Source organism: Colias croceus, chromosome 16, assembly GCF_905220415.1.
Source record: "Colias croceus chromosome 16, ilColCroc2.1".
NCBI classification, from domain to species: domain Eukaryota; kingdom Metazoa; phylum Arthropoda; class Insecta; order Lepidoptera; family Pieridae; genus Colias; species Colias croceus.
The window spans coordinates 1,075,075-1,100,333 of NC_059552.1; the positions used below are offsets into that span (position 1 = coordinate 1,075,075).

A 25,259-nucleotide genomic window follows, 5' to 3' on the forward strand; every position below is an offset into this window, starting at 1 on the left:
AGTGTCTTCGATAAATATTCATTTCCAAACCTACGATTAAACTGGTACCTATATTATACATCGTAAAAGGCTTTTAAATTCTGTAATTAATGACAATAACAAGTACATATTGATTCAGGTGTTCTAAACACCTAACCGTTTACACTTCTCAATAGGTGCATGCTTTAACTGAGCTAAAACAACATATGGTACCTACAAGAACTGGTTTATATTTCGATCTATCAATTGCAAATCCGTTGCAAATTATGGGTTTCGTAGTGATCATAGACGATAGACAATATTATATTACTTGTGACGTACCAGAGTATAAAAGATTCAGGTAAATATTTGCTACAGGTGCTAATATTAGTCATAAAATTGTTAATTAAAAGGTACGGTTGGAAAAATTCAAAGATGATTTTATAATTTAAATTTTTTAGACTTTGATTATATATTCTATAATAAATAATTATAATGTACGATAGTATACAATTTCGTAAAACAAGCAAGAATCCTGAGCCATACCTGTAACAAGTTTACCTTCTACTCTACATTCGTAACCAACTAATTGCATCTTAAATAGGTAATAAGTATGAAAAATTTAAAAAGCAACTCCTGTATAGTAAACCTATATTATTACAAATAGTCCCGGCAGATGTTGTTCTGCTTTACTATTACTTAGAGGTATATAAAATAGATATTAACCGATTCTCAGATCCACCCAATAGCCACATAATATTTCATGAGAATCGGTCCAGCCATTTTTAAGGTGTATGATAACTAACATTGTGACACGTTGCCTACCAAATTGAAGTGACCCTGACCTTCCTAGACAGCGAAGCGTTGTGGAGCTCATCCAACGTCGGTCGGGGCGCAGCGTGCAGGGACAGCACATTTCTATAGTTGTCCAAACGGGGAAGAGCTTCTCGTGTGAAATGCCTGTGAATAAGATTAATTGGTAATATTAAGGTTATAGTATAACCCAGGAATAACTCAGGAATATCAGGAAATAAAAAAATAAATAAATAAAAATAAGCTTAGCCTCATGAAATTGTTGTATTATCCTAAAACAGTCGGTCAGTCATACAAACACAAGTGAAGCTACTACTGACTAGCTCTCCCAGTAGACGTATTTACGTCCTATTAAACTTTTCGTGTTTTCTGGGAATACGCACTTTACTTGTGACTTAACAAAAACGTTAAAATTAAATCTGAATGTTACGCTTCGCAACACACTTGGTGATTTATTTTAATACATATTCATGTTCCTTGCACGTGATCAATATAGAGCACCTCCTGGGCACCACGAAATCGGTCATCCTTTAGTGTTTACACTTTAGACAATAAAGTTTAGACTATTTCATCAAAATTCAAGGATTTCTGAACAAATCATGAGTTCGCATTACACGATATATTGACCTGACATGACTGTGATAATTGTATCGTATTTCGGGTATAACTTTAGTAGCATCTATTTTATTCGTGACCACCCTAACTGCTCATTTTATATGTATAAGTTGAGGCCTGAGGGTTACTCAATCTCACGAAATCATGGCATGTCAATATTCATTCATCCATCGGCCAGCCATAATTATTAACGTCGCAGATATAAATGTTTGAATGAACGAGATAATTTAATATTCCAAAATACGGGCTGGTACCTAGACCGGCAAAACTTTTCCACCCATTTATTCAAAACACTTGAATATAAGTAACAATTGAGAAAAAGATTTATCAACACATCATCATTTCTTCACACCGACATCTATTATCACGTTCATAAATAACAAATTTTAATAGGATGACGTAGATTAAGTACCTATAAAAGTATGTCATCGAAAGCCCACCGTACTCATTCATTATGTATTTGATCGCAGTTCCCATTAGGCGGGTCTACACGCGAGCAGCCTCACGAAGCAATTGCAGCAAAAGCAGCTCGAATCTGTCATCTGTGTGTACTTGGCTAGGTCGTTGAAAACATTAGCAAATAATATGTTCTCCTCGGCCGCGGGCCGAGCCATGTCCACATAAATCGAGCAGCTTCCACTTCCTCCACATATAGCGTACATTTCTTATTCTTTTTCAATTGTTATTTATATTTTGTTTTTGGTTGTTGCATATCATTTAGATTTTTATACATATAGTACTCTTTTATTTTCTGTGTGTCGGATTAAATTTTTTCTTTCAATTGTAACTAGATTGAAAATAAAAGTTTTGCTTTTTGAAAATGAAATGTTTTTTTTCTCGTGGTCTTATAAAAACGAAATGTCAATTGCGCGAGGCTGCTCGCTCTGTGTGGACCCGCTTATTCAATTATGCCGTCACACACGTGTACGAACATAATCAATAACTTCAATGCTAACGATTAATTATTTAACAATTGAGAAAACATCGTCACATTGTTCTCAAATTTTCCTCAATTTTAGGGATAGAATTTAATTTCACTACAAAAGTGATGTGATATTATTCACTTCTTGTGAGTTAAACGTAATTTTTTTTTTTTTTTTTGTAATATGAATACCGGATTTTATTAATAGATTGATCTAACTACATGACCTATACGATATTGATAAATAAACTTAAGTAAACAAACATTCGATATCAAAATCTAACGGCAAAAACAAATCTAAGTCATTAATTTTCCACGTTAACGGTATCTCTATGATAACTTTTGCAATAAGTACTATGTACCTAGTACCTATAATTTAAAGAAAAGGACATGCTAATAAATAATTATGTAGATGCAGTGTCCAAAAATTATAAACACTTTCCCCATAAGCCCATAACACGAAATATATCAATACACTTATTGCATGAAAATCTATATAAAAATTAACTACCTATAATGTAGATTACCTGAAACTTTTTCCATATTTAGTATCAGTAGTCGTGAGAGGATCGTCGCTGTCCATACCAGATCCGTCAGATTCAGAACCCTCCTCTTGTTTTGCCTCCATCTAAACAAAAATACCAAAGTTAATATGATATCTTAACAACTTCGTGATTCAAATCCAAAAAAATGGGTGGTCATAAAAGCGTGGAAAAATTTAACAACAGTTTTGAATTTTGAGTAACCTTCATAACCATAGGTCAATAACTTCATTGCAACTTTACATAACTTGTTTTCGCCCCGCAGTTTTTACCCGCAGGTTTCCATTGAACAGCCTACATGACTCGCTGGTAATGTACCGTTGTTGAGGTGGAATATTTTTATATGTAAGTACCTAAGTTTTAACTTCAACAAACAGAACATAAGTAACAAAAATGCCAATTAAATCTAATCCCTTTATAGTTTAGTAATAATGACTCTTCAAGCGAAGAGTGAACCGGTACCTACTATATGGGAAGCGCGTACCATCTTAGACCATATCTTAGCTTTCCATCAGGCGAGATTGTGGTCAGGCGCTTCCCTAGAATAAAAAAAAATATCTAGAATGGTTTTGTTCAATTAATCTTGGCCCGAGTTTGCCCAATCGAAAAACATTTTAATCTCGACACAACTCAAATAAGGGTGTAGGTACTATTTGCAGAATCACGTCAACTGCAAATTCGGCATATAGAGGTAAGCTTTTGGTATAGGTAAGAAGAAATAAATAAATGTTTTTAAGATTTTTACTATTATTAGCAATGTAACATCTGCGACTTTTCTTTTATAAATGACATCGTATTCCCATTGAGAACGAATTCTCAGGGGTGATAATACACAGAAAAATAGAGGCGTAAAAAAGATTGCATCTTTTATTCCAGCTGCATTAACTATTATTTGCAGAAATAATATTCCTGTATATACGTATACCAATTATGTATAAACCTATACTTAGGGGTTCAAGTTCACAGAATCGGCGCCCAGTTTCGTGCGAAACAAGATAATAAAGTGTATAGTTAGATAGTGTTCCCAAAACAAATCAGACCAAGGCCGTAACATAAACCAAATCCACATCTGGTCATTGAACTAACATATTTTAAGGTCGCCGCGGCCGTTCACTAAAGATGTACCAATACATTATATATTATGCTCTTACAGAAATACTGCAAATGTTATCATATTTCATCTGTAGTTACTACTCCCACAGGTAATAATAATGCCCTTGAAGGTATTTCTATAATAAACACAGGTATAGCCGGCTGGCGTCGTATTACCAGTTTTTAGGGTTCCGTAGCCAAAATGGCAAAAACGGAACCCTTATAGTTTCGTCATGTCCGTCTGTCCGTCTGTCCGTCTGTCCGTCTGTCACAGCCGATTTACTCGGAAACTATAAGTACTACAGTGATGAAATTTGATGGGAATATGTGTTGTATGAACCGCTACAAAAATATGACACTAAATAGTAAAAAAAAGAATTGGGGGTGGGGCCCCCCATACATGTAACTGAGGGATGAAATTTTTTTTTTCGATGTACATACCCGTGTGGGGTATCAATGGAAAGGTCTTTTAAAATGATATAAAGTTTTCTAAAAAACATTTTTCTTAAAGTGAACGGTTTTTGAGATATCAGCTCTCAAAGTCGTAAAAAGTATGTCCCCCCCCCTCTATTTTTATAACTACGGGGTATAAAATTCTAAAAAAAATAGAGGTGATGCATGCTAATTAACTCTTTCAACGATTTTTGGTTTGATCAAAGTATCTCTTATAGTTTTTGAGATAGGTTGATTTAACTGTAATTTTGGTTAAGTTATTGTGCTTACACTGAAAACGATGGCTGAACCTTATAAGATAGATCAAATAAGTTTATTATATTTGCTGCTACGGAACCCTTTGTGCGCGAGCCCGACTCGCACTTGGCCGGTTTTTGTATCATTTTATTCGTATTGTAAACATTAATAGCTTCGGCTCCACTTACAGTTTGCGAAAGATCAGTACCGAGATAATAATAGTGCTACTATAAAAAGTACCGCAACGAAAGATATCCCCAAGAGTATAACATGCCCAAACAATTGAAAGGTGGCTTGTTGCTTTTACCGCATCTGCCCAATTACTTACCTGTCCATATACTTATGTTACAGAAATCATACAAGAACGACACCTTTTAGCGTTAGGGGAAACGGCCATTATCGGCAGGTGTGTTTACAGAGCATGAAAAAAAAATTGTTTAGTGCGTAAAAAATATCCGTTATTGAGTTCCAATAATATAAGTTATGTCCTATGTGCTGAAAGTTTTTTAGTGTAGTATCTGGGCATACTTTAATAGGATGCTGGGTTTACAATATGTCCACTGATAAGAGGTCTATTAAATAAATGTTACATAGACCTATTTTTCATAATTTATTTATATACTTACATAATTAAGGATATATATGACAACCATGGTGATATACCTATATTTATTGGTAACAAAAATCCTTCACTAACTACGTCAACATTAGCGCGTCCCCACGCACCATACACATGACATATAAATAAAAACTGTTAAAACACTCCGCACGAATTCCAAAATCGTTCCGGTCACGTATCGCTAACGTGTTTAAAAAATGCCTAGGGACATATTATTTTAAAATACATACTACGTTCATAAGCGTAGTAAATTCAGTTAAATAGGTGATAAACACACAATGAAGGCTTATCTTTACATAAATGGTTCATATTTTATTTTAATTTACATACTTTATTCAACAGCTCATCCTGGTTGTGAATGGATTTTATGGTAATTTGATACATTTGAATTTATTTCATTAAAATTTTATCTGTGCCAAATGTAATTTCCAAGAACCAAGCATTTTCCTTTTAGCGCTTAATTAATTATGTACATTTTGAGAAACATTATACATAAGACATTAATTTTACTACTTTTTATTAAGACTATGTTCTTTAGCACCCGTCGTTATATTAATTTCATAATAAACATAAACAGTTACTATAAATCTATAGCCAATATAAATGAAACTACAGCCACTACGGCCTATAAAAAAATGAATGATGAATCATCTTAATCTTTAGTCACATCACGAAGCGTGACCAAATCGATATTAAAAGCTAATAAATGATTACATACAGTACGTTCGCCACCTTTCATAACGGGATACGAGGGGCCTTAGAAATCTCTCGAAGGGCTTCAAAAGAAGGCAATGTATTATACTGTGTTTCTTTCAATGAAAGTATGACAAAAATTGTCGAATTTATTAATGCGAGTTTTTTTTCTTTATCGATGATGGTGGTGTGAGGTAAGTAATCCTAATCCCTCCTAAAGTAATAATTGTTATTTTTATAACCCAGGAAACATGTGACACGCCATAAAATAACCTAGATCAAAGGTACACGATCATTGAAACGGAAAACAAAATTAAAATCTCTATGAAGTTCACCGACAAATTAGAGACCAACGTCCATCAATGAACGCAAATTATCATGCTTAACAACATCTTCCCCTATTCGATTGATCGCAAAGGAAATTATTTAGAGCCCGTCTGGCCCTGACGGTTAATCCACTGTGAAAAAATTAATGCCTGGCATAAAATATTACACGTGCCTTTTAAAGCTTAGTGTATAGAAACAATTGCAATATGATAGCTAAAATGCGTATAGTATCTGCAAAATAAATATTAGATAAGTGAGCTAATTCAGCAAAATTCCCAAGTAGAAGCGAAATGTCATTCTCAAGTTCTTCATTTCATTAGGATTCATTCATTCATTCCTTTAGGATCTGTGCTGATAGAGATAGCTAACAAAAACACATCTAAAACTATGCTGCAGTTCCAAAATAACCTTAATTATCAATACCAAATACCATCGCCACTTTTGACAAAACTTTAATTTATCACCTCTGATGCGTAAAATTCATCAAGCAATTGCTCAGAATGTACTAAAGAAATAAATAGATGAATGCACTCATAAAACATATCTCGTTCGGATACATAAATAATGAAAGTAGCATTTGAATCAGAGTAAAGTAAAGCCCATTCAGTCTGACGACAGTCATCGTGGAGATATATTTAGACGTACTAAAATTAGACTCGCCCACTTATACCATTCTGGAGTGGTTATTTTCATATTATGGTTAAGTGGTTCCAATATGGGTTATGTTCTGTGGTTGGAACTTGTGATCATAACCTTACTAATCCATAGTTGCACTGCGAAATGACTTTCGATCGAGTGGAGGCCATTCGATAGGTGAGGGGGCGTTCACAAATTACGTGAGACGATTTTGAGCATTTTCTAACACTTATTTACTATTTGGAGAGGCTCTGGCACCGTGGTTTGATTAGTTTTATTGCCTCCTGCTCTCTCATCACCTCACGTTATTAACGCAATCCCATAATAATACCCATAAGTCAAGCAATTCTTGTCACATTGCATTTTAGCAATAAATGTGTTCATTCTTTTTTCATATACCTATATAACTAATGTGAATCTTGGAAACGGCGACCATGATTTTATGATCGCAGAGTGTTTCGGGAGCGAAAAATCTTCCTAGCTAGGATAGAGAACATCATACAGATGACACCGAGTTTTGTTCAGAGACAAGTTCTGTTCAGAGACAAGTTCGGTTAGAGACAAGATGCATTTTTATGAGAATGACGCTGAAACATTTAACTGCAGTGACGGTGTTTTATTCGTCACAACATTTTTATAGTTTTCCATTTCCGGTTCATCGACGTTTCACAGAACAACAGTACCATTGTTCCCAAGTAATGTTGAACCGCGTCATCGATTCTGTATGTACCTATATTCATTTTTTTACCGTTTACAGCTGCTAAATTAATTTGTTCTTTTAGTAGCTTGCTAGCATTCTCAAATAAATAAGATCTTTCATTTTTCATATTTACAATATGAATCAGAAATATTCTGATAAATGATAAAAGGAACAATTTTTCACGTAAGACCAAGATTCCATCGTAACAATTAATCGGTCTTTTTTGGCTTTTTTGAGATTGAAGGTTTTAAACGTTATATATTTTCTAGAATAACGATAGAGTTATTTTTTAGATAGTAACACATAAAAACATATTATCGTTTTCATGGTGAATAAGTTATGGTGGTTTTTTCATTAAATTGTTTGAATGTAATTAAAAAAAATGAATTTAATTCGAAGTAAAATGGTATATTTGGTAGACAGTTTGCCAATCTTTGTAATAAATATCAATATCGGTACAATAGTTAATAATCAAGTGGGAAAGAAATAACTTAGAATAAAATGGTTTAATAATAAAAGCTAACGCAAAACATAGTAAGATATTAGTGAATGATATAAAAATATGAATTATGCAGTAGATGCCATAAAACATGCAAATGAACAAGTTTATTCAATGGAATCTTCCTAATAGGTAAATACTAAATTTATTAGCATTTATAATTTATTTATTAGTAATGTTACTATTTATTATTATAACTTATGCATAAACTATTTCAAACATATTAAACTACGATAAAATATGTTCAATTCGACGCAGACTCGTATTTGCAACTCTACAATAACTAGCTGATAAAATATTATGTATTTTAAACGAAATGTTATCGCAATAGAACAAATTTGTTACTGTTACATATTTATAATGAATTTTATTATATTTAATAATACCTATGTACTGTAGATTTTATTTCATTCTCATTTTAATTGTTTAAATTTGAATTAAATTTCCATTATATACCTAGATCACAAAACGTTAATCGCTCTGAAGCCCAAATCAACAATCATTAAAAACCATAAAAAGTATCTAAAATTTTGAATCTTACCTTAATTAAACACGCGGTATAAAGCAATCTTAAAAGCTGTCTAAAGCAAGAAGAACTTCAATATGAAATATAAAATAGTGGCAAGGCAACCTTAAAAACCTTCTAAGCCAAGACATAACTTCAAAAAGGCGAGATCACTTGTCCAATTTAAGGCCCCTTCACCTGCCCAAGACGCTCGCGAGGCTATGGGAAGCGGCACTTATCCAATTGACCATATTATGATTTATGGCTGACCAACATAGGTGCATTCTATTATTTGTTTTCCTTATAGCTATGATAAGGCATGGTATTTCGTACGGCGAAGCAATTATCAATTAGTTATTCGATGTAACAATTATTTTAATTCCCCTCGCTTATTCCATTAATTGACTTATACGTTATAAAAAGCAAGCTGGAAATTATTATCTAGATGCTTATATAATCTTTATGAAACCTTATTTTTAAGTTAGAATCAATAATGCTCACCACGCGTGTCCGACTCGCACTTGGCCGGTTTTTATCCGGAACTCAGTATAGCGATAGCCGATAGAGATTTTCCAGTTTTTATGTACAATAGAATTATAAAATTAAAATCATAACATTGAAGTCTCGTTAATTAGTCTCCTACATTATACATTGAATGAAACCCACGCATTGAGAAATATCAAATTCAATGTGACGACAGTGTCGTTAGCTTATGCGAACAAAAAAGACTGGAACTAAACTTACAATGATGTAGTTTAGTGCTGATTTACACAGGGTCAGTAACTGACTACAAATTCGAGGCAAATCAGTGCTGACCCGAAAAAAACCCTGTGTAAACAGATTTGAAGTCAGTACAGAGGCTTGAACTCAGCGCTGAGTTGAATATTCGGACACGAATATTTTAAAGTCAGTTGGCGCCCCCCGCCACCCGCGCACCCCTGCGTCAGCCAAATAAACCCCGTGTAAACAGACAAGTCAGTGCGTGGTTAGTCACTGCCGCTGCGTTGTAGAGTGACCACGTTTTTTTCGCTTGCGATAAAAATGACCCGTAAGCGAAGACGAAACCTTAAAATTGGTGCAATTATATGGCAAAAACGAGTGCCTTTGGGATATTAAATCCCTAAATCCATTTTCTTACCCATTGTCTTTTATTTTTAGTTATCTCATTTTCTACAATTTCTATTAACTTATTCAACAGCAAAATTGAAAAAATTTTAATTAAAAAAAAAACAAATAATGAAATCGTCGTTTCAGTTGTTTTCGTGAATTCATTTATCCCACTGACTTCACAAACGTGTGGTCACCGTGAGAAACGCACCACTACTACTTACTTCATGTAAACAGTTGTCAGTCGCGGCGCCAATTTCGGCGCCGCGACTGACTTGTCTACTGACCCTGTGTAAATCAGCACTTATTGTAAGTTTGGTTCCAGTCTTTTTTGGCGCGATAATTAAAACATGAATGCGATTTTAAAAGACGGGAAATCACTAAAATTATTTGCTAAACTACGCTTTCCTATTTATTAAAACTTGTCATTTATTCGTTAGATAGGATAGATAGGAAATTATGCAAAATAAATATTTCGCGCGACGTATTATGTAAATGTGACTAATAATATTTCTCATTACATTTACTATACTTTCATCCATGGGTTATGTGAGAGACCAGAATTATTATCCTACTAATAATAATTCTGGTCTCCAAATAAAGTTTGTATGGATGTATGGATGTTTGTTACTCTTTCACGTAAAAACAAGTGAACCGATTACAATGAAATTTAGCACACATATAGAGGGTAACTTGGATTAACACATAGGATAGTTTTTATCCCGGAAATCCCACGGGAACGGGAACTATGCGGGTTTTCCTTTGCAAACGCGGGCGAAGCCGCGGGCGGAAATCTAGTTATTGTATATGTTTGAAGAATTATGTATTAGGAATTCTGTCCATTTTGTCATGAAAACATGAATAACTAGTTAGTTACAATTCGAAAACGCATTTCATCTATGAGTATGAGTTTTCGTTTATCCAGTAACCACGTTTCACATCTGATTCTTTTACTGATTTTGTATTGCCGGCAAGTTGACAAGCTTTTGTAAAAGGGCGAGACCACATCGAGACTCTCGACCTCTAAGTTGTGACAATACCCAACGGGCGATAACAGCCAGAGCAAGTAATTTTGGGAAGCAATTTCAGTGTATTCCAGAATTATAATATCGCATGAGTCGATCAACAAAGTACTCTTAGGACGCATAAATATTTCAAAAGATATAACGAATTGATAAAATATAGAGACAATTTACAAAGGCGTCTTTACTATGAATGGATTAAGCCTTCCATGAATGCCAACTGATTATATTGCTAAAACATAATAGCCATAAATCTAATTGTTTTAAATAATCCTTGAATTCAATATGCACTATGAGTCATATATTACATTAAATAGCATTTGTTAGATCAGTGATAACTCCAACAAAGGCTCAGGGCTTTTAATTGTTCAGGAACTTGCGTGTTATCAGCTTATCTGTTCAGGTAAAATGGCCGTCGCATGAAGTCATTGTTATTTGTGCTTTATTTAATTATATTAGGTGGCCTATGCGTTGTAGCACTCCTATTTGCATATTTTACAAGCCACTCACATTGCGTCAATGCAACTGAAGGAAAATAATAATATGCCTAATTTAAAAACTAGTTCTGACCAGCGATTTCAAAGACAAAAAGGTCAATCCCCTATTTAATATTTGTCTTTAAAGTAGCCTATGTCTGATCCTGGATTTTTGACTATTTTCATTCCTGACTTAGCCGTAAAAGCGTAAGACATACTTTCGCATGTACAATATTAGAATTTAGAATTAATATAACTCTTTCCACACATCTATGGAATCATTTATCTCTCGCATTGAGCTTTCCATACCTGTTTTACAAGGATCAGTGACTTCTTGCAAACGTTACAAGGACACTATGACAACGTTCTATGAATAAAACGTTTATGACCAGTAAACGAAATATACCTTAGGTACATTATTATGAACGTATGATGAGTAAAAAAATTGTATAATTTTACAACCTATAAAATATATTGAAGCCTTCGCGAATTCTGATACGGCATAGAACGAACGCGTGAAGTTATCAAGCTGAAATTTGTTGAATATTAAAGTCTACGGTCCCTTAAAGCTGTGAAAGACGCTGTCGTTTATGCCGTTTTCACAAATTTCGTTAAACGCAAGGGAATCCAAACCTACAGGGTACTTCCCGAGTCTTGAAATTTGGTAAAAAGCATCGTCTTATAGCACAGAAATATTGCTAAAAGCATACATTTAAAGTTACAATATAATAAAAAATTGTTTTTTTCGGAGCCCTTGGTGCGCGAGTCTCGTGCACTTGGCCGGTTTTATTATTTACGAAAGAAGTGGCAAAGGGTGAGCCGCCCATTACTATATTATGTCCTTGACTTAATTGGGTCCATTTTATTTCATTTGTTTATTATTTAAAACTTATTTTGTTTATACCATCTTTGAAAATAACCAAGCGAACCGCCGAAAAGTTTAAAGAGAAATATTTATTAAAAGAGAGAAGTTTTGTTTATACCATGTGTCAGAAATCATAATAAGCAAATTTTACAAAACCACATTGTATAATTTTCGCAAATCTCTATTTTACTAACAAGTAACAACTGGTTATTTATGGAACCACAAAGTATTATATGGATATTTCTTCAAATAAAAGCTATTTTGAATTATTGAAATAGTGGAAGTGGAAATAGTGAAATAAAAAAGATAGAGTTCCTTTAAGTTATATGCCTCTACTTTCTAACTACTTTATTTCATCTTATTATTTCCTAATACATATTGGTTTACATTGTATGAACATGGAAATATGATAGAACAAAGATTTGTGCATTAGAATTATGAGGCAATTGACTTGCTTAATATTAAAATTAAAAAAAAATAATTATTATTTTAAAATTAAATACAGCTATCCAATTAAATGGAGAAAGTAATCAAAGCTCTTTAGTTTTAGATTTAATTGCAAAAGTATGGCAATAGGATCAATGAAAACCAAAAAATTAAGTAGGTAAATGTCTAATAATGAATAATCTAGATTTACATAATACTAAAAGTACATCCCATTATTTTTTTTTTAAGTGTGACTGAGCTTTTTTAAACTTGAATATAATTTGAATCTTCCTACTAGATAATAGAAGCAGTTCCTAGTATGTACCTTAAATTGGTACCAGTATAACAACATCATTGTTTCATTCTATGAACTATATGCTGTTACTGAATAGCGAGCTACTCTACAGAACTCAGGTATCCTTTTATAGAGTAATTATTCTTGTACACTTCAACAAACTAAATCTTACTTAAGGTCCAATACTAGGCTGTAAAACCTGATTATTACGAATATTATAAAAGTAGATGACTTTACTCATAAACCAATGTTGGTAGAGACATACTACATATTATAGAGCTCTATGTCACTAAGTCTTGAGTAATTTAAATAAATAAAAAGTAAATAGACATAATACGTTTTTTGGTGCTATTTATTAATACAAGTAGCAATTATTTAATAATAAGCTGACAATCTCGTCTGATACCAAAAATATTCTTCACCATCAAACTAACTACTCTCTATATTATAATTAATTTTTTACTTTACCTGGGTACATAATGGCAGAGTTAATTTATATAATATGAACATTATGCATAATATTCTACTTAGTATAATAAATAATTATTAAAATATAAAAACTCAGCTAACCTGAAATCTAGTAGCAGATGGTTGGTCTTTAAATCTTGAGGGTTTCTCAATGTCACGGAAGCTACTTTTCGTCAAGGCCGATTTTCGCATAATCTCCCCATGATTCGCTTTATTCAGTAATTTATCACCCTCTTCTTTAGCCCTGAAATGTAGCCCGGACTCCACGTCAACGTCCGGCTTAGGCAAATCAGTAGTATACTGGATATTCCCATTTGTTGCAGCCATCGATTTCGCCGAGCTTATCTTCCTAAAACGTCCAATAATAATATCTTCTTCGTCGTTAGCTTGACCACTTTGGTTCGCCGGCGTTTGCTTATTTGGATCCATTTCCACTCTCACGGGGCTCAATTCTATATCTTTCTGTTGCGATCCCATTTTAAGCTTTGATCCCAAATTGATACACTCAAACTGAAATCGCGTTTAATACAGAAAATTCATTTGTAGTTTATTTTCCGAGCTTTAGTAACTTCCGATTTTGCAATCACGGTTTCCTATTACACGATCGTCGAACGTCGAATGTTATTTTACTAATACATAAAATTCAACATAATGAAAATACTAATTACAAAAAAAGTTATGAAAAAGTGCAATATTCATAACTAAAAAAAAATAAATTGGATAAAATGAAAAATCCCTTTCCAAAGCATGACAAAATTCAAACAACGCGGAACAAACACGCGCAAATAACGCGATAGGTACAGTGATCTGCCAATAGCGACGACGTTAAGCCACAGACTAACCATAAATTGAGCAATGAAGTCTCTGAAAGTTTTTTGGTTTTGCCCTTGGTTTTGCCTATCTATAGGCAGTGTTGCCAAGCATTTTCCTTTTTCACATCTGAATTTTGCACAGAGCATTAGATATAAGCTTCTTGCACAGAGCAGTAGTTTGATAGTTTAATACCAAGTTGAAACCACGAAATCACAGCACGAAATGCTGAATTATTACCTAAGTCAGTTAATACTTAAATAAAGCTGTCCAATAAAAGGCATAGTTTACGTCTTGTAGTGCACTGTTTAGCTATCAATTTAAATATTGTGTGGGTTTGGCGACAGTGGTTTTCATACTAATTATGACACTACAGCACTTCTATTTGTTTTTACGTGGTTTTTACTGTTCTGTGGTTGAAACCCTTCAACTTTTAAACTTGATGATCATGAAAAAATACCAAGGTTCGTTGATTGCCACGTTGATCATCAGAAAAATACGCAAAGGTGTGAATATGAATAATATTTAGTAACTCATTTCTCAATCATAATTAATGACTGAATGACTTCAAAATATTCCAAAATTGTTATGTTTTATAACTGTATTTTAAAACCATTTTAAATTAATGTCGTCTAATCGATTTCACCGATTTCACCGAAGCTTTCGTATTCAGGACTACAAAATGAAGTTAAAAAAAATTGTCAGCACAGATGTCAATGTCGATTGTCAAAGTCATAATTGAATTCGTCTTCCGGCCGGGCCGGGCACTTCCAAAAACGAAAATAAACCATAAAGTTACACGCCTACTTGCTGGCTCGGGTGGAGCAATCTAAAAAATTAACATACTTTTTATATCTATTTAAATTTCAACAATAGGGTCTGGGTGACCTTGCGTACTTTTGCAAAAATATGTTAATCGTTTACATCATTATTTAATTTGTGTGATTACATTTACTTGTTTAATCAGTATTCGTATAATAATTTTGTATGCCATGGGTTTTGATGAAGGCAGCATAATTTTGAACAGTGAGAATGGAGCGTATTATCCCGGCCAAACGATCCATGCAAGACTGGTTTTTAAACAGGATAAAGTGAAGAAATTTCGCGGTAAGTTGTAAATTGTTTACCTACTTTCTGTTCAATAAAAATATATGCGTTGCGAGTGTTTATAGATGATGTCCACTTAGCAACAGGAAGCTCAACTGCTCAAAAGATTTCAAAAAGCACACAAATATTTTACATACAATAATAACTATGTCTATTATGAAGCACAGTAATGTCTCATCATATTAATTGTAAATTACCCCATGGGTACCTTTCATTTTAATTTTAATTGTTTATATATTTTAATAGCCACTTATCTAATCTTACCTTTTTCTAAAGTTATTTTATCTCAATTGTATACTTGTAAGAGGCCTTACAGATGGCCTGTTTAGTCGGGCTGTGGTGTAGAATTACAGGGTTAATATAGTGTTATGTTAAAACCCAAAAGGGGATCATTAAACATGATTCACGCTACACCTTGCTGGGGTCTGGCCGTGCTAGAGCCGGGAACCAAATGAATCTATATACAACCCTAGAGCATACAGATTACTCATATAATATGTATATAACTAATGTTAAATATGCATTTGTTCCATTGTTAGTAGTAAGTTGTTGAAAAATATGTACCTAGTGATTAAAATGTTCAATATTCTTCAGCCTAATACTAAATGAAGCGGATAAAAAACCCACAATCTAAAAATTATTAACATCTGCTCAGACATTATTGAGTTATCATTGTAGTGTACCTAACAAGACTTTTTTTATGTAGAAAATGATGGATATTGTGAATTATAAACTAAAATTGTAATTTCTTGTGTGCCTACCAATATATTGTTTATAGCTATGTCAGCAATATTTGTGTTACCATATTAGGATTCGAAACCGATCTGCGAATCTTAATATGGTATACAACGGCCAGTCACTATCCAACCAAGCTCTGTATGCACGTCTCAAATAATCAATGTAATATCATTTATATATAAAATATATATTCTTCTAATTGCCTTTTCATTCAACAACAAGTAACAACCAACAACGAAATAGGCAAACTTGTGTCAGTAGTAATAGTAGATATTTAATATTTTGAGTGAAAATTAAATGTAAGAATTGAGATTGCGCTAGCCAAGCTCAGCTAGACACAGAAAACACACAGGAAAATCTATTTTCCTTAAAACAAGTTTATTGATTGATTGCCACTTGCAAAACAAGTCTTGTAATACCTGTTATTTCTGCCGATATGAAATTGTATAATAACACTCAATTTGGGAGCTGTAACCTAGTACTATAATAAAAGAGTAGTATCGTACAAATCCAAGAAAAATAATACACTCAAATATCTTCAATATTAATATTTTATTTTTGCTTTAGTTTAGTACAAAATTTTTATGTTCATATTTATAAAATGAAATCAGTAAATAAATACAATAACTCAAACAACATTTAATTTTTAATAATTAATCTATAAAGACAAACAACACTATTGAATTATCCAATCGGTGTTAAGTATTCTATATTTATTTTTAACTAGCTGCTCCTCGCGGTTTCACCCCCGTGACTCCACTCCTGTTGGTCTTAGCGTGATGATATTTAGCCTATAGCCTTCCCCGATAAATGAACGATCTAACACTGAAAAAAATTTCAAATCAGTCCAGTTGTTCCCAAGATTAGCGCGTTCAAACAAACAAACTCAACTTCAGCTTTATAATATTAGTATAGATAATTGAACTATACCATAAAATCCAAACACAAGCTTTTATTGCCATTGGCCTTGAATGTTCATTAGTTTTGACTTTGTTGAGTTAATTGTTGTGTCTGCTATTAAAGTTTATTATCTTTTTGTAGACCGAAATTGTGTAAAACTAGAGAATATCAATACTTTTTAGTTTTATAAGTTTCTATTAACTCAAATAACTTTTGCAAATACATAATATTTCAAGATCAAAATTTGCCAAATTGATCCAGCTGAGTATAATGTGCATTAAAAAATAATTCATTAACTCATATTAGATAAATGGCTCAATAAATTATGGTATGGTATTTTTTAAATTATTTATTTCTAGAGGGTTAAATAACTAAGTACATAAATAACTATTTACATAAATAACTATTTACATAAATAACTATTTCATACTTTTAGGTATCTACGCGAAAATAAAGGGATACTGCGAAGTTCGTTGGACCACTAGACACACTCGTAGGACCGCAGACAACAGAAATGAGTCGTACGAGCGTGTGCACGAGTCCCATGAGGAGTATATTAATCGGAAGGTATATCTTGTGGGAGGGGAAAACGGTGAGTCTTTTTTAAATTATTAATAAGATTAAAGAAACATCAGAAGTGAAACTTCTTTGGCAGTTTTCAAAGATACCAAATTGTTTCCTTACTCTATGAGGTATTGCCATGACACGACCTTGAAATTTTACTCTTAATGCTTAAAGAAGTTTCACTTCAGAAAGTAAAAACTTTATAGATAGTTAATAAGATGGGATTCGAAAAACTTAATAGTTAGGTATTAAACCCCAACCCAAGATACAGTTCTTCCTACCCATCTTTTTGATGACACGATATCCATTTCTGCTATGAATTTGTGAGATTAAATAAACTAAAAGTATCTTGATAATTCCATGCAAAAATAAAACCAAAACTTCTTCATAAAGGAACATGGTAACAATAAGCTAAGTTTTCAAGGTCAACTGCCATTATAATATACGCAACATTAGTTCGCCTTTAGTTACCGACAACATGTGCAATGTACAGTGATATATAATAAAAGATAATGATTTAGTTGAAACACATGTGAAAAAGCGTGACTAATAAGTTCCATCACCATGGGACTTCAAATCCATACTAATATTATAAATGCGAAAGTAGTCCTGTCTGTTACTCAATCACGCCTAAACTACTGAACCAATTTTCATGAAATTTGGTATGGAGATATTTTGATACCCGAGAAAGGACATAGGCTACTGTTTATCCCGGGAAAATGACTCAATCCCGGAAATCCCACGGGAACGGGAACTATGCGGGTTTTTCTTTGACTGCGCGGGTGAAGCCGCGGGCGGAAACCTAGTACTTTATATTTCGCTAAAAGTACTGTCGTCATAATATGACACACACAACGGTATGGGTTAATTTTTAACAGGATGGGACCACTAAGCGGCAATCCTACTTATATTATAAATGCGAAAGTGTGAGAGGATGGATGGATTTTTGTTAGTTACTCTTTCAGGTAAATACTACTGAACCGATTTAAATGCAATTTGTTATGTAGGTAGCTGAAGACCCAGAATAAGACATATATGTTAACATACTTTTTATTCCGGAAATAACACAGGAACAGGAACTATGCGGGTTTTTCTTTGAAAACGCAGGCGAAGCCGCGGGTGGAAATCTAGTTTCTAATAAAAAAAGTACTCAAAACTGATTCAGCTTATGAAAAATATAAGGTAACATACACAAAATAAACAAAAAGTAGAATGGAGAACCTCTTCTAATCAAGTCTATAAAAAAACCTTGTCAGAAGTTCAGAACCTAAGGTCAAGCATACCATAAATTGCGGAACAAAGTAACAATCGCATCTATCATTTCAAACAGCGAACTAAAATGTGTGTTCAACATATAGGAATGTTCCTAGAGTTTTTATTTAGCCACGATTGATATTGACCTTGCTAATGCAAGAATATTTTTAATTCTTGCAATCGTTGATGTCATATTGTTATGTTTTTATACAAGCTTGTTCTATTTACGAAGTGGACACTGCAGTAAATGTATTTTCTAGAGACTTCATTAAATAAATGAAAACATAATAAAATAATGAAATGAAATGAAATAAATTTATTTGTCCATTTTATGTTTTACAAAATTTAATGTACGACAGTGGGTCCCAAACTAAGTGAAATACTTGTGTCTCCCAAGACACAAGACAAATAGGGTCCCAACCCTGAGTTGCGCTTCTTGGTTATATACCTACATATGTTATGGATGTACTTTTTATTCCGGAAATAGCATAAAAAATTAAATTTATTTATTATCACAATTTATTACAATTTATATTCATGTAAACTTATAGAAATATAGAAAGGCTACTAATGGTACTAAATAGACAGGAAATTGTAATTAAAGACAGAGCCCAGAGGTTAAATATTCGCTGGATTAGTAGCGTCTTTTATATACACTTTTAAGACAGAAAATCGTGATAAGCAGGATGTAAAGTATACTTATACAGTATCCATAGTCCAAAGAACTCCCATCAAACTCACAAACTTCTTCAAGACTGAATATATTTCTAGGTGATCATGAGTTACCACCAGGAGACCATGACTTACCCTTCAACTTCACTCTACCACAAAACTGCCCGTCGTCTTTCGAAGGCAGTGCCGGCCATGTTCGCTATGAAATAAAGGTAGTGGTCGACAGAGCATTCAAATTTGATCAAGAGAAAAAAGTCGCTCTTAGAGTCATCGTGCCAGTCGACTTGAATGCTAACCCTTATTGTAAGGTAAGAGAGTTGGTTTTTGCTTGTCTCGATTTGTTATTGTCCTAAATTTGGGTTAATCTACAGATGTAAAGTAGTTAATATTAGACATAGGTCGAGTTCAAGTGATTGAAATAGTTATTTAGAATGTACATGACTCAGTACTAAATTATAGATTTTACTATGCATCAAAAAAAAAAAACTAAATAAATTTCCATATTGGTTAGCTTCATCCTTATAACGATTTTTATTACCGAGAATGCCGACTTTAAAAAATCAAAACTACCTGTCCCGGTGAACGTTGTTCTGCCTTATTCATATCACTTAGAGAGATGAAAAATAGATGTTGGCCATTTGTTAGATCTACCCATTATTATTTAGATTCTTATAGCCGTAATAGGCACACAAATTTTCCTGAGAATCGGTGAAGCCGTTTCGGACGAACTTGTAACTATTGGATAAATGTTAAATGAAATTGGCCAAATTGTTCAGAATATGCTATTCCTTGTCTCCACAATCAGGAGCCCATGGAGTTCAACTTCGAAGACACATATTGCTGCTGTTGCATGGGCTCAGGGTCTACGGAGACGCTGGTGAAGCTCCCGCTGTCGGGGTACTGTCCGCGCCAGGTCGTGCCCGTGGAGGTCGCCTGTACCAACGGGGGGGTGGAGATTGATACGATTAAACTTATTATTAAGCAGGTCAGTGTGATACAGGACTATTTATTCAGAGATGTTCGCAAACAAGCAAAAATATTCTTAACTAGCTTTCCACCCGCGGCATCGCCTGCGCAGTCAAAGTAAAACACGCATAGTTCCCGTTCCCGTGGGATTTCCGGGATAAAACCTATCCTATGTCCTTTCTCGGGTATCAAAATATCTCTATACCAAATTTCATGCAAATTGGTTCAGTAGTTTAGGCGTGATTGAGTAACAGACAGACAGACAGACAGAGTTACTTTCGCATTTATAATATTAGTATGGATTGGTGGAAAATTTTAGCTATAAAACAATGGTATTCGCTAATCGCGAGAATAAAAAGAGATGTATTTTTAAATATTAAAATATAAAATGTATTTTTGTATGAAACAACTAGGGTACGACTCGAACTAATTCGATTTTTTTTTTCGTTTAGCATGTTGGGTAAATCGACAAAATAATTCAAGACTATCTAAATGGATTAAAAGGTACATTAGAACTTCGATTTATACAATAGAGCAGAGGCCGGAGAGCCCCTATGAAGTTATGAACATGTGTTTTATCGGCTATTAGTTTGTGTAATAAAATAAACTGTATTTATGTAAAATAATCTTTAAAACTTCTGAATTAGTTTTCAAATTTTACGGGATAATTTTAATAATTTACGAAGATTATTTCACGAAGCCCTGATTCATGTTTTAATTACAGGAAATCAGCTACATAGCGACAACAAACCCAGACACGAAGCACACAAAGAGCGTCATAGCGGAAATTAAAAAGGGCCCCGTTCCCGCCAACACCACTCGAAATTGGAACGTAGAGATGGTCGTACCAGATATCGATATATACAATATGGACAGTTGTAGATTCATCGATATCGATTATGTGTTCAAGGTAAGAAAACTGATGATGACGATAAAATTGCATTAATACAATTTTGTTTTTTTCCTGTAGGTTTTATCATCTTAATGCTTTAAATGACCCTTAAATTGTAAGATAATTATTATTATCATTTTCTCCGTGCACAAGCATCGTTTGTTAAGTTAATCTCTAATTCGACATTCTTTGAATAGTGGTTTATCAAAGGCTAATAAGTTCATTTTATTTCATTTCTCCATTTTTTTGGGCTCTGCATTAAAAATGTATAATCATTTCTAGGTGGTTGTAAGTCCAAGTGGTTGCCATAGCGACACAGAAGGCTCGAAACGCCTTGTCATCGGAAACATAGCGCTAGTCGGCTATCAGGACAATATTCCGAACCCGATGCAAGATCAAATGCCGCAAGTGACCACCCCTCTTATTAACCAACCCTTTAACGCATCTCCTTACCCTAATAGAAATCCACCGTATACTGGAAGTATGCAGAATCTAGCAAATTCACCATATCCTAATGCTACTTCACCCTATCCTCAGAATCCTCCCCATCCTGGGGCAAGTCCGTACCCTACTGGACCAAATCCTCCATACCCGGCACCATCGCCTATACCAGGAAATAAATCACCTTATCCTGAACCATCCCCTATTCCGGGAAATAACCGGCCCTTCCCAGTTCCATCCCCAGTACCTGGACACAACCCACCCTACCCAGTTCCATCTCCTATTCCAGGAAATAACCCGCCCTATCCAGTAACATCCCCGATTCCAGGAAATAACCCGCCGTATCCTACATCCTCTCCGTATCCTACAAACTCTAATAATGCATATAATCCGCAAACTGTACCGTATCCTAATTCGCAAAATAGCACGCCATATCCTCAATCGAATTCTCCCTATCCTCAAAATCCTCCCCATCCTCAAACCAGTCCATATCCTAGTCAAGGAACAGGACTAAAGACAGGAACGTTTGGATTTGCCGTACCTGGAATGCCTGTTAGGACTTCGGACAATGTTCCTGATCCTACCTCGGTAAGTTACATTTAAAAAATTATCTATACTAATTTTATAAAGCTGAAGAGTTTGTTTGTTTGTTTGAACGCGCTAATCTCGAGAACTACTGGTCCTATTTGAAAAATTATTTCGGTGTTGGATAGCCCATTTATCGAGGAAGGTTACGCTAAGACCAACAGAAGCGGAGCCACGACGGTGAAACCGCGGAGCGCAGCTAGTTTGAAATATTGCTGCTCAATTTAATAATAAGTACAATATTTTAAATAACATCTTTCAATCATAGTAGAGCTCTGTGTAAAATACTCATGGATATGCTAATTTTTTTTTAATAAAATAAAAAAAAATGTTTTTTCAAATATTTATTATCTTTTTCTTTTTAGCCAATGTCGAACATGAATCCATATGCGACAGCCAGCGCTCCGCCCGACACTCCTGATAAATAAGAGTTAAAATTATTATTAATTGAAATGCTATATTTTTGTAACAAGCAACACTTTTGTATGATTTTTTTTTATTTGTAACATTCTCGTACAATTATTTAGAACTATGTGATTTTTTTATTATTTACAGAACATAATAATAGGTCATTATTTAGTACATAAAAACTTTATATTAATAAACACAATGATGTTATGAACAAAGATCCATTTATATTTAGCAATTAATATTTGATCGTTTACATGTTTTATTCATGTTTTAGTAGTATACGTAGATGTTAGGTGCTTCAAGATTATTTTCGATTATATTTCTTGTTAGGTGCTTCAAGATTATTTTCGATTATATTTCTTGAAAAGTTAATTTCTACAAATTATCTGATTTTTGGTTTAGAAAGTTGTGTTTTTTGTTAACTTTTAATATGTTGCTTCAGTTTTGAAATTACTGTACCTAGAATTCAATGTTCAATCAATCTTTAATGTTGCCTACTAAAAAGTAACTGTATCCTATTTTTATTATTATTAATTTATATATAAACATCACGGACACATAGTGTCAATAAAAAATCTTAAACGTCCAATAATGTGTAATAGTATTTTTATGATAAGTTTTTTTTTCAATATAGTGTTTTTTTATTTATTTCAGTGATTGTAATGTGATAAGGAAAAGCTAAGAGCTTCTTTTTCTCGTTATTTTTTTGTTTTCAGTTTACACAGTTTGATATTCATAAATTTTATATAGATCTTTGTATTTTAAGTTTAAATTTATTTACTTCAAATATGAATTTTATTCAAAGTTTTTTCGGTCAATAATTAGTACTTACTTACAACAATTATTATTAACGTAAAATATATTTCAAATTTGTTATATTTTCATAAGATTTTACAAAATTTCGTTCGAATTTATTTGTAATATGTAGAATTTTAAACTGAATAAACCTCCCTTTTTTTGAAGTCGGTTAAAAATATTATTTAGAGTTTACCATAAAATTAACTACATATATGAAATAAATCTATGTGATAAATATGTGTGCCTGTATAAATGACGAAATGTTTTTCAGTGCCTCTTATAAATTGAACTAGTCGCTTTGATGTAAAAAAGAGCATGTGTGCCAAGCATACGTGTCAGAAGTGAAACTTCTTTTTCAAAGATACCAAAATCGTTGCCATGGCGTGACGGTACTGCCATGACGCGACCTTGAAAATTACTCTCAGCGCGCCTAAAGAAGTTTCTCTTCAAAAAAATACTGAAATGGTACATACTTTATTATTGTTAAAACATAAAATATTTTTTCACATTGTTACAGGGTGTCCCACTATCGGTATACTAAGCGCGAAGGAACTTGTAGTTTTGCATACACTGATCACGTAAAAAAATACTTAAACAACAAAATTACGCCAAAATATTTTTACTAAATTTTTCCTTAAAATTCATGTTTTCTTCTCTAGCTTCGCGCAGTTGGCATATAACGCTTCGCTAATGTGAGCATTTTGTCTATGAAAAAAATAAAACGATAGCTCACGTGCGGGTGGCAAAGTTCCTTGTTAGGGGTGTACACAAAAGAGTTTTAAGAATAATTCATCTATTTGAAAAAAAATGCATCTGCATCTGGAATTTTATAAGTATTTTTTACGTACTCAGCGTATGCTAACCTATTACCTCCATTGAGCTTAGTATACTGATGGTGGGACACACTGTAGAATGAGTAAGCTTCGAATATATAAACTAGCATTTAAGAATTCTTTCACAAGTTTATCTCGATTAAATTTATAAATATGCAGATATATGACTTTATATGAATTTTAAAATACATAATGTTATTACAGGGTGGTGATAATGATTATTTTAACACAAAAAAATGACCCGTAACTGCCATAATACTTATACTTTTTATATACATATGTCTGTTTGTTAATTGTAAGTTTATATTATTGTTCGTTTTGATAAGAATATTTACTCGTTTAGTATTAAGATGGAGCACAAATGCTTTTAGAATAAGATTTACGATGCAAGTAGTTTGATATAATTTGAGCAGCTTTTATACTATTTTTTATGATAAAATAAATAAATGAATTACTTATTATAAAAAAAATATATATTATACTCCTACTACGTAGTATATTATTATTAGTCTGTGCTCCTACATTGGTGAATACATGTTTACATTCACAAAGTCCCGAGTCCTATACGCTATGCCCCACATAACGATAATAAAGAATCACCACGTTGCCTTTAAAAAAATTGATCATGGGTACTTGTTTTATTAAACTATACAAATAGACTGAACCATATTTTCTATAGTTACTAAAAAAATTTTTATGCATTTAAATAAAAAGCTATGTTACACTGATGAAATGTTTCATGTGTTTAATATAAGATTTATTGTCTTTTTAGGAAGATAATATTATGTAATCACAAACCAATTTAATAAATGTTTTCATATTGATACTAGAGTTTTATTTATTTCCTTGTAACGAAAATCTTTGTAAAATTAATAATTTACGTTTTACTGGACATTTGGCAAAATCAATCCTTTCCAGAATCAAGAAAACTAGAAGCATTGTTTGCATTAAATTTTAATGTATCAAACAAAAATTCATAATATACGAAACAATATCGATCTAAATTAACTTGTAACTC

The 25,259-nt window shown here is 33.1% G+C and overlaps 2 protein-coding genes across 5 annotated transcripts in view; one reads left to right on the top strand and one right to left on the bottom strand.

Moving 5' to 3' along the window:
• The window catches only part of LOC123698395 (solute carrier family 12 member 2), a 37,971-nt gene extending 23,980 nt beyond the window's left edge, over window positions 1-13,991 (bottom strand). For 3 of the 4 annotated variants that reach the window (XM_045645005.1, XM_045645004.1, XM_045645003.1), the window contains exons 1-3: window positions 13,373-13,991; window positions 2,836-2,936; window positions 804-918 (exon numbers count right to left, since the gene is read on the bottom strand). In XM_045645005.1, the coding sequence (XP_045500961.1) occupies window positions 804-918; window positions 2,836-2,936; window positions 13,373-13,747 (591 nt within the window). In that variant the 5' untranslated portion in view covers window positions 13,748-13,991. Of the gene's footprint in view, window positions 1-803; window positions 919-2,835; window positions 2,937-13,372 lie in introns of those variants that run through there. The other variant, XM_045645006.1, reaches the window with a different exon arrangement.
• A 1,043-nt stretch (window positions 13,992-15,034) lies between these two features.
• On the top strand, window positions 15,035-23,064 carry LOC123698397 (arrestin domain-containing protein 4-like). The gene is made up of 8 exons (XM_045645007.1): window positions 15,035-15,187; window positions 17,262-17,417; window positions 19,415-19,623; window positions 20,121-20,300; window positions 21,006-21,191; window positions 21,456-22,202; window positions 22,565-22,903; window positions 22,941-23,064. The coding sequence occupies exons 1-7, from the start codon at window positions 15,073-15,075 to the stop codon at window positions 22,625-22,627; spliced, it is 1,656 nt and encodes a 551-aa protein (XP_045500963.1). The 5' UTR covers window positions 15,035-15,072; the 3' UTR covers window positions 22,628-22,903; window positions 22,941-23,064.
• The last annotated feature ends 2,195 nt before the right edge of the window (window positions 23,065-25,259 follow it).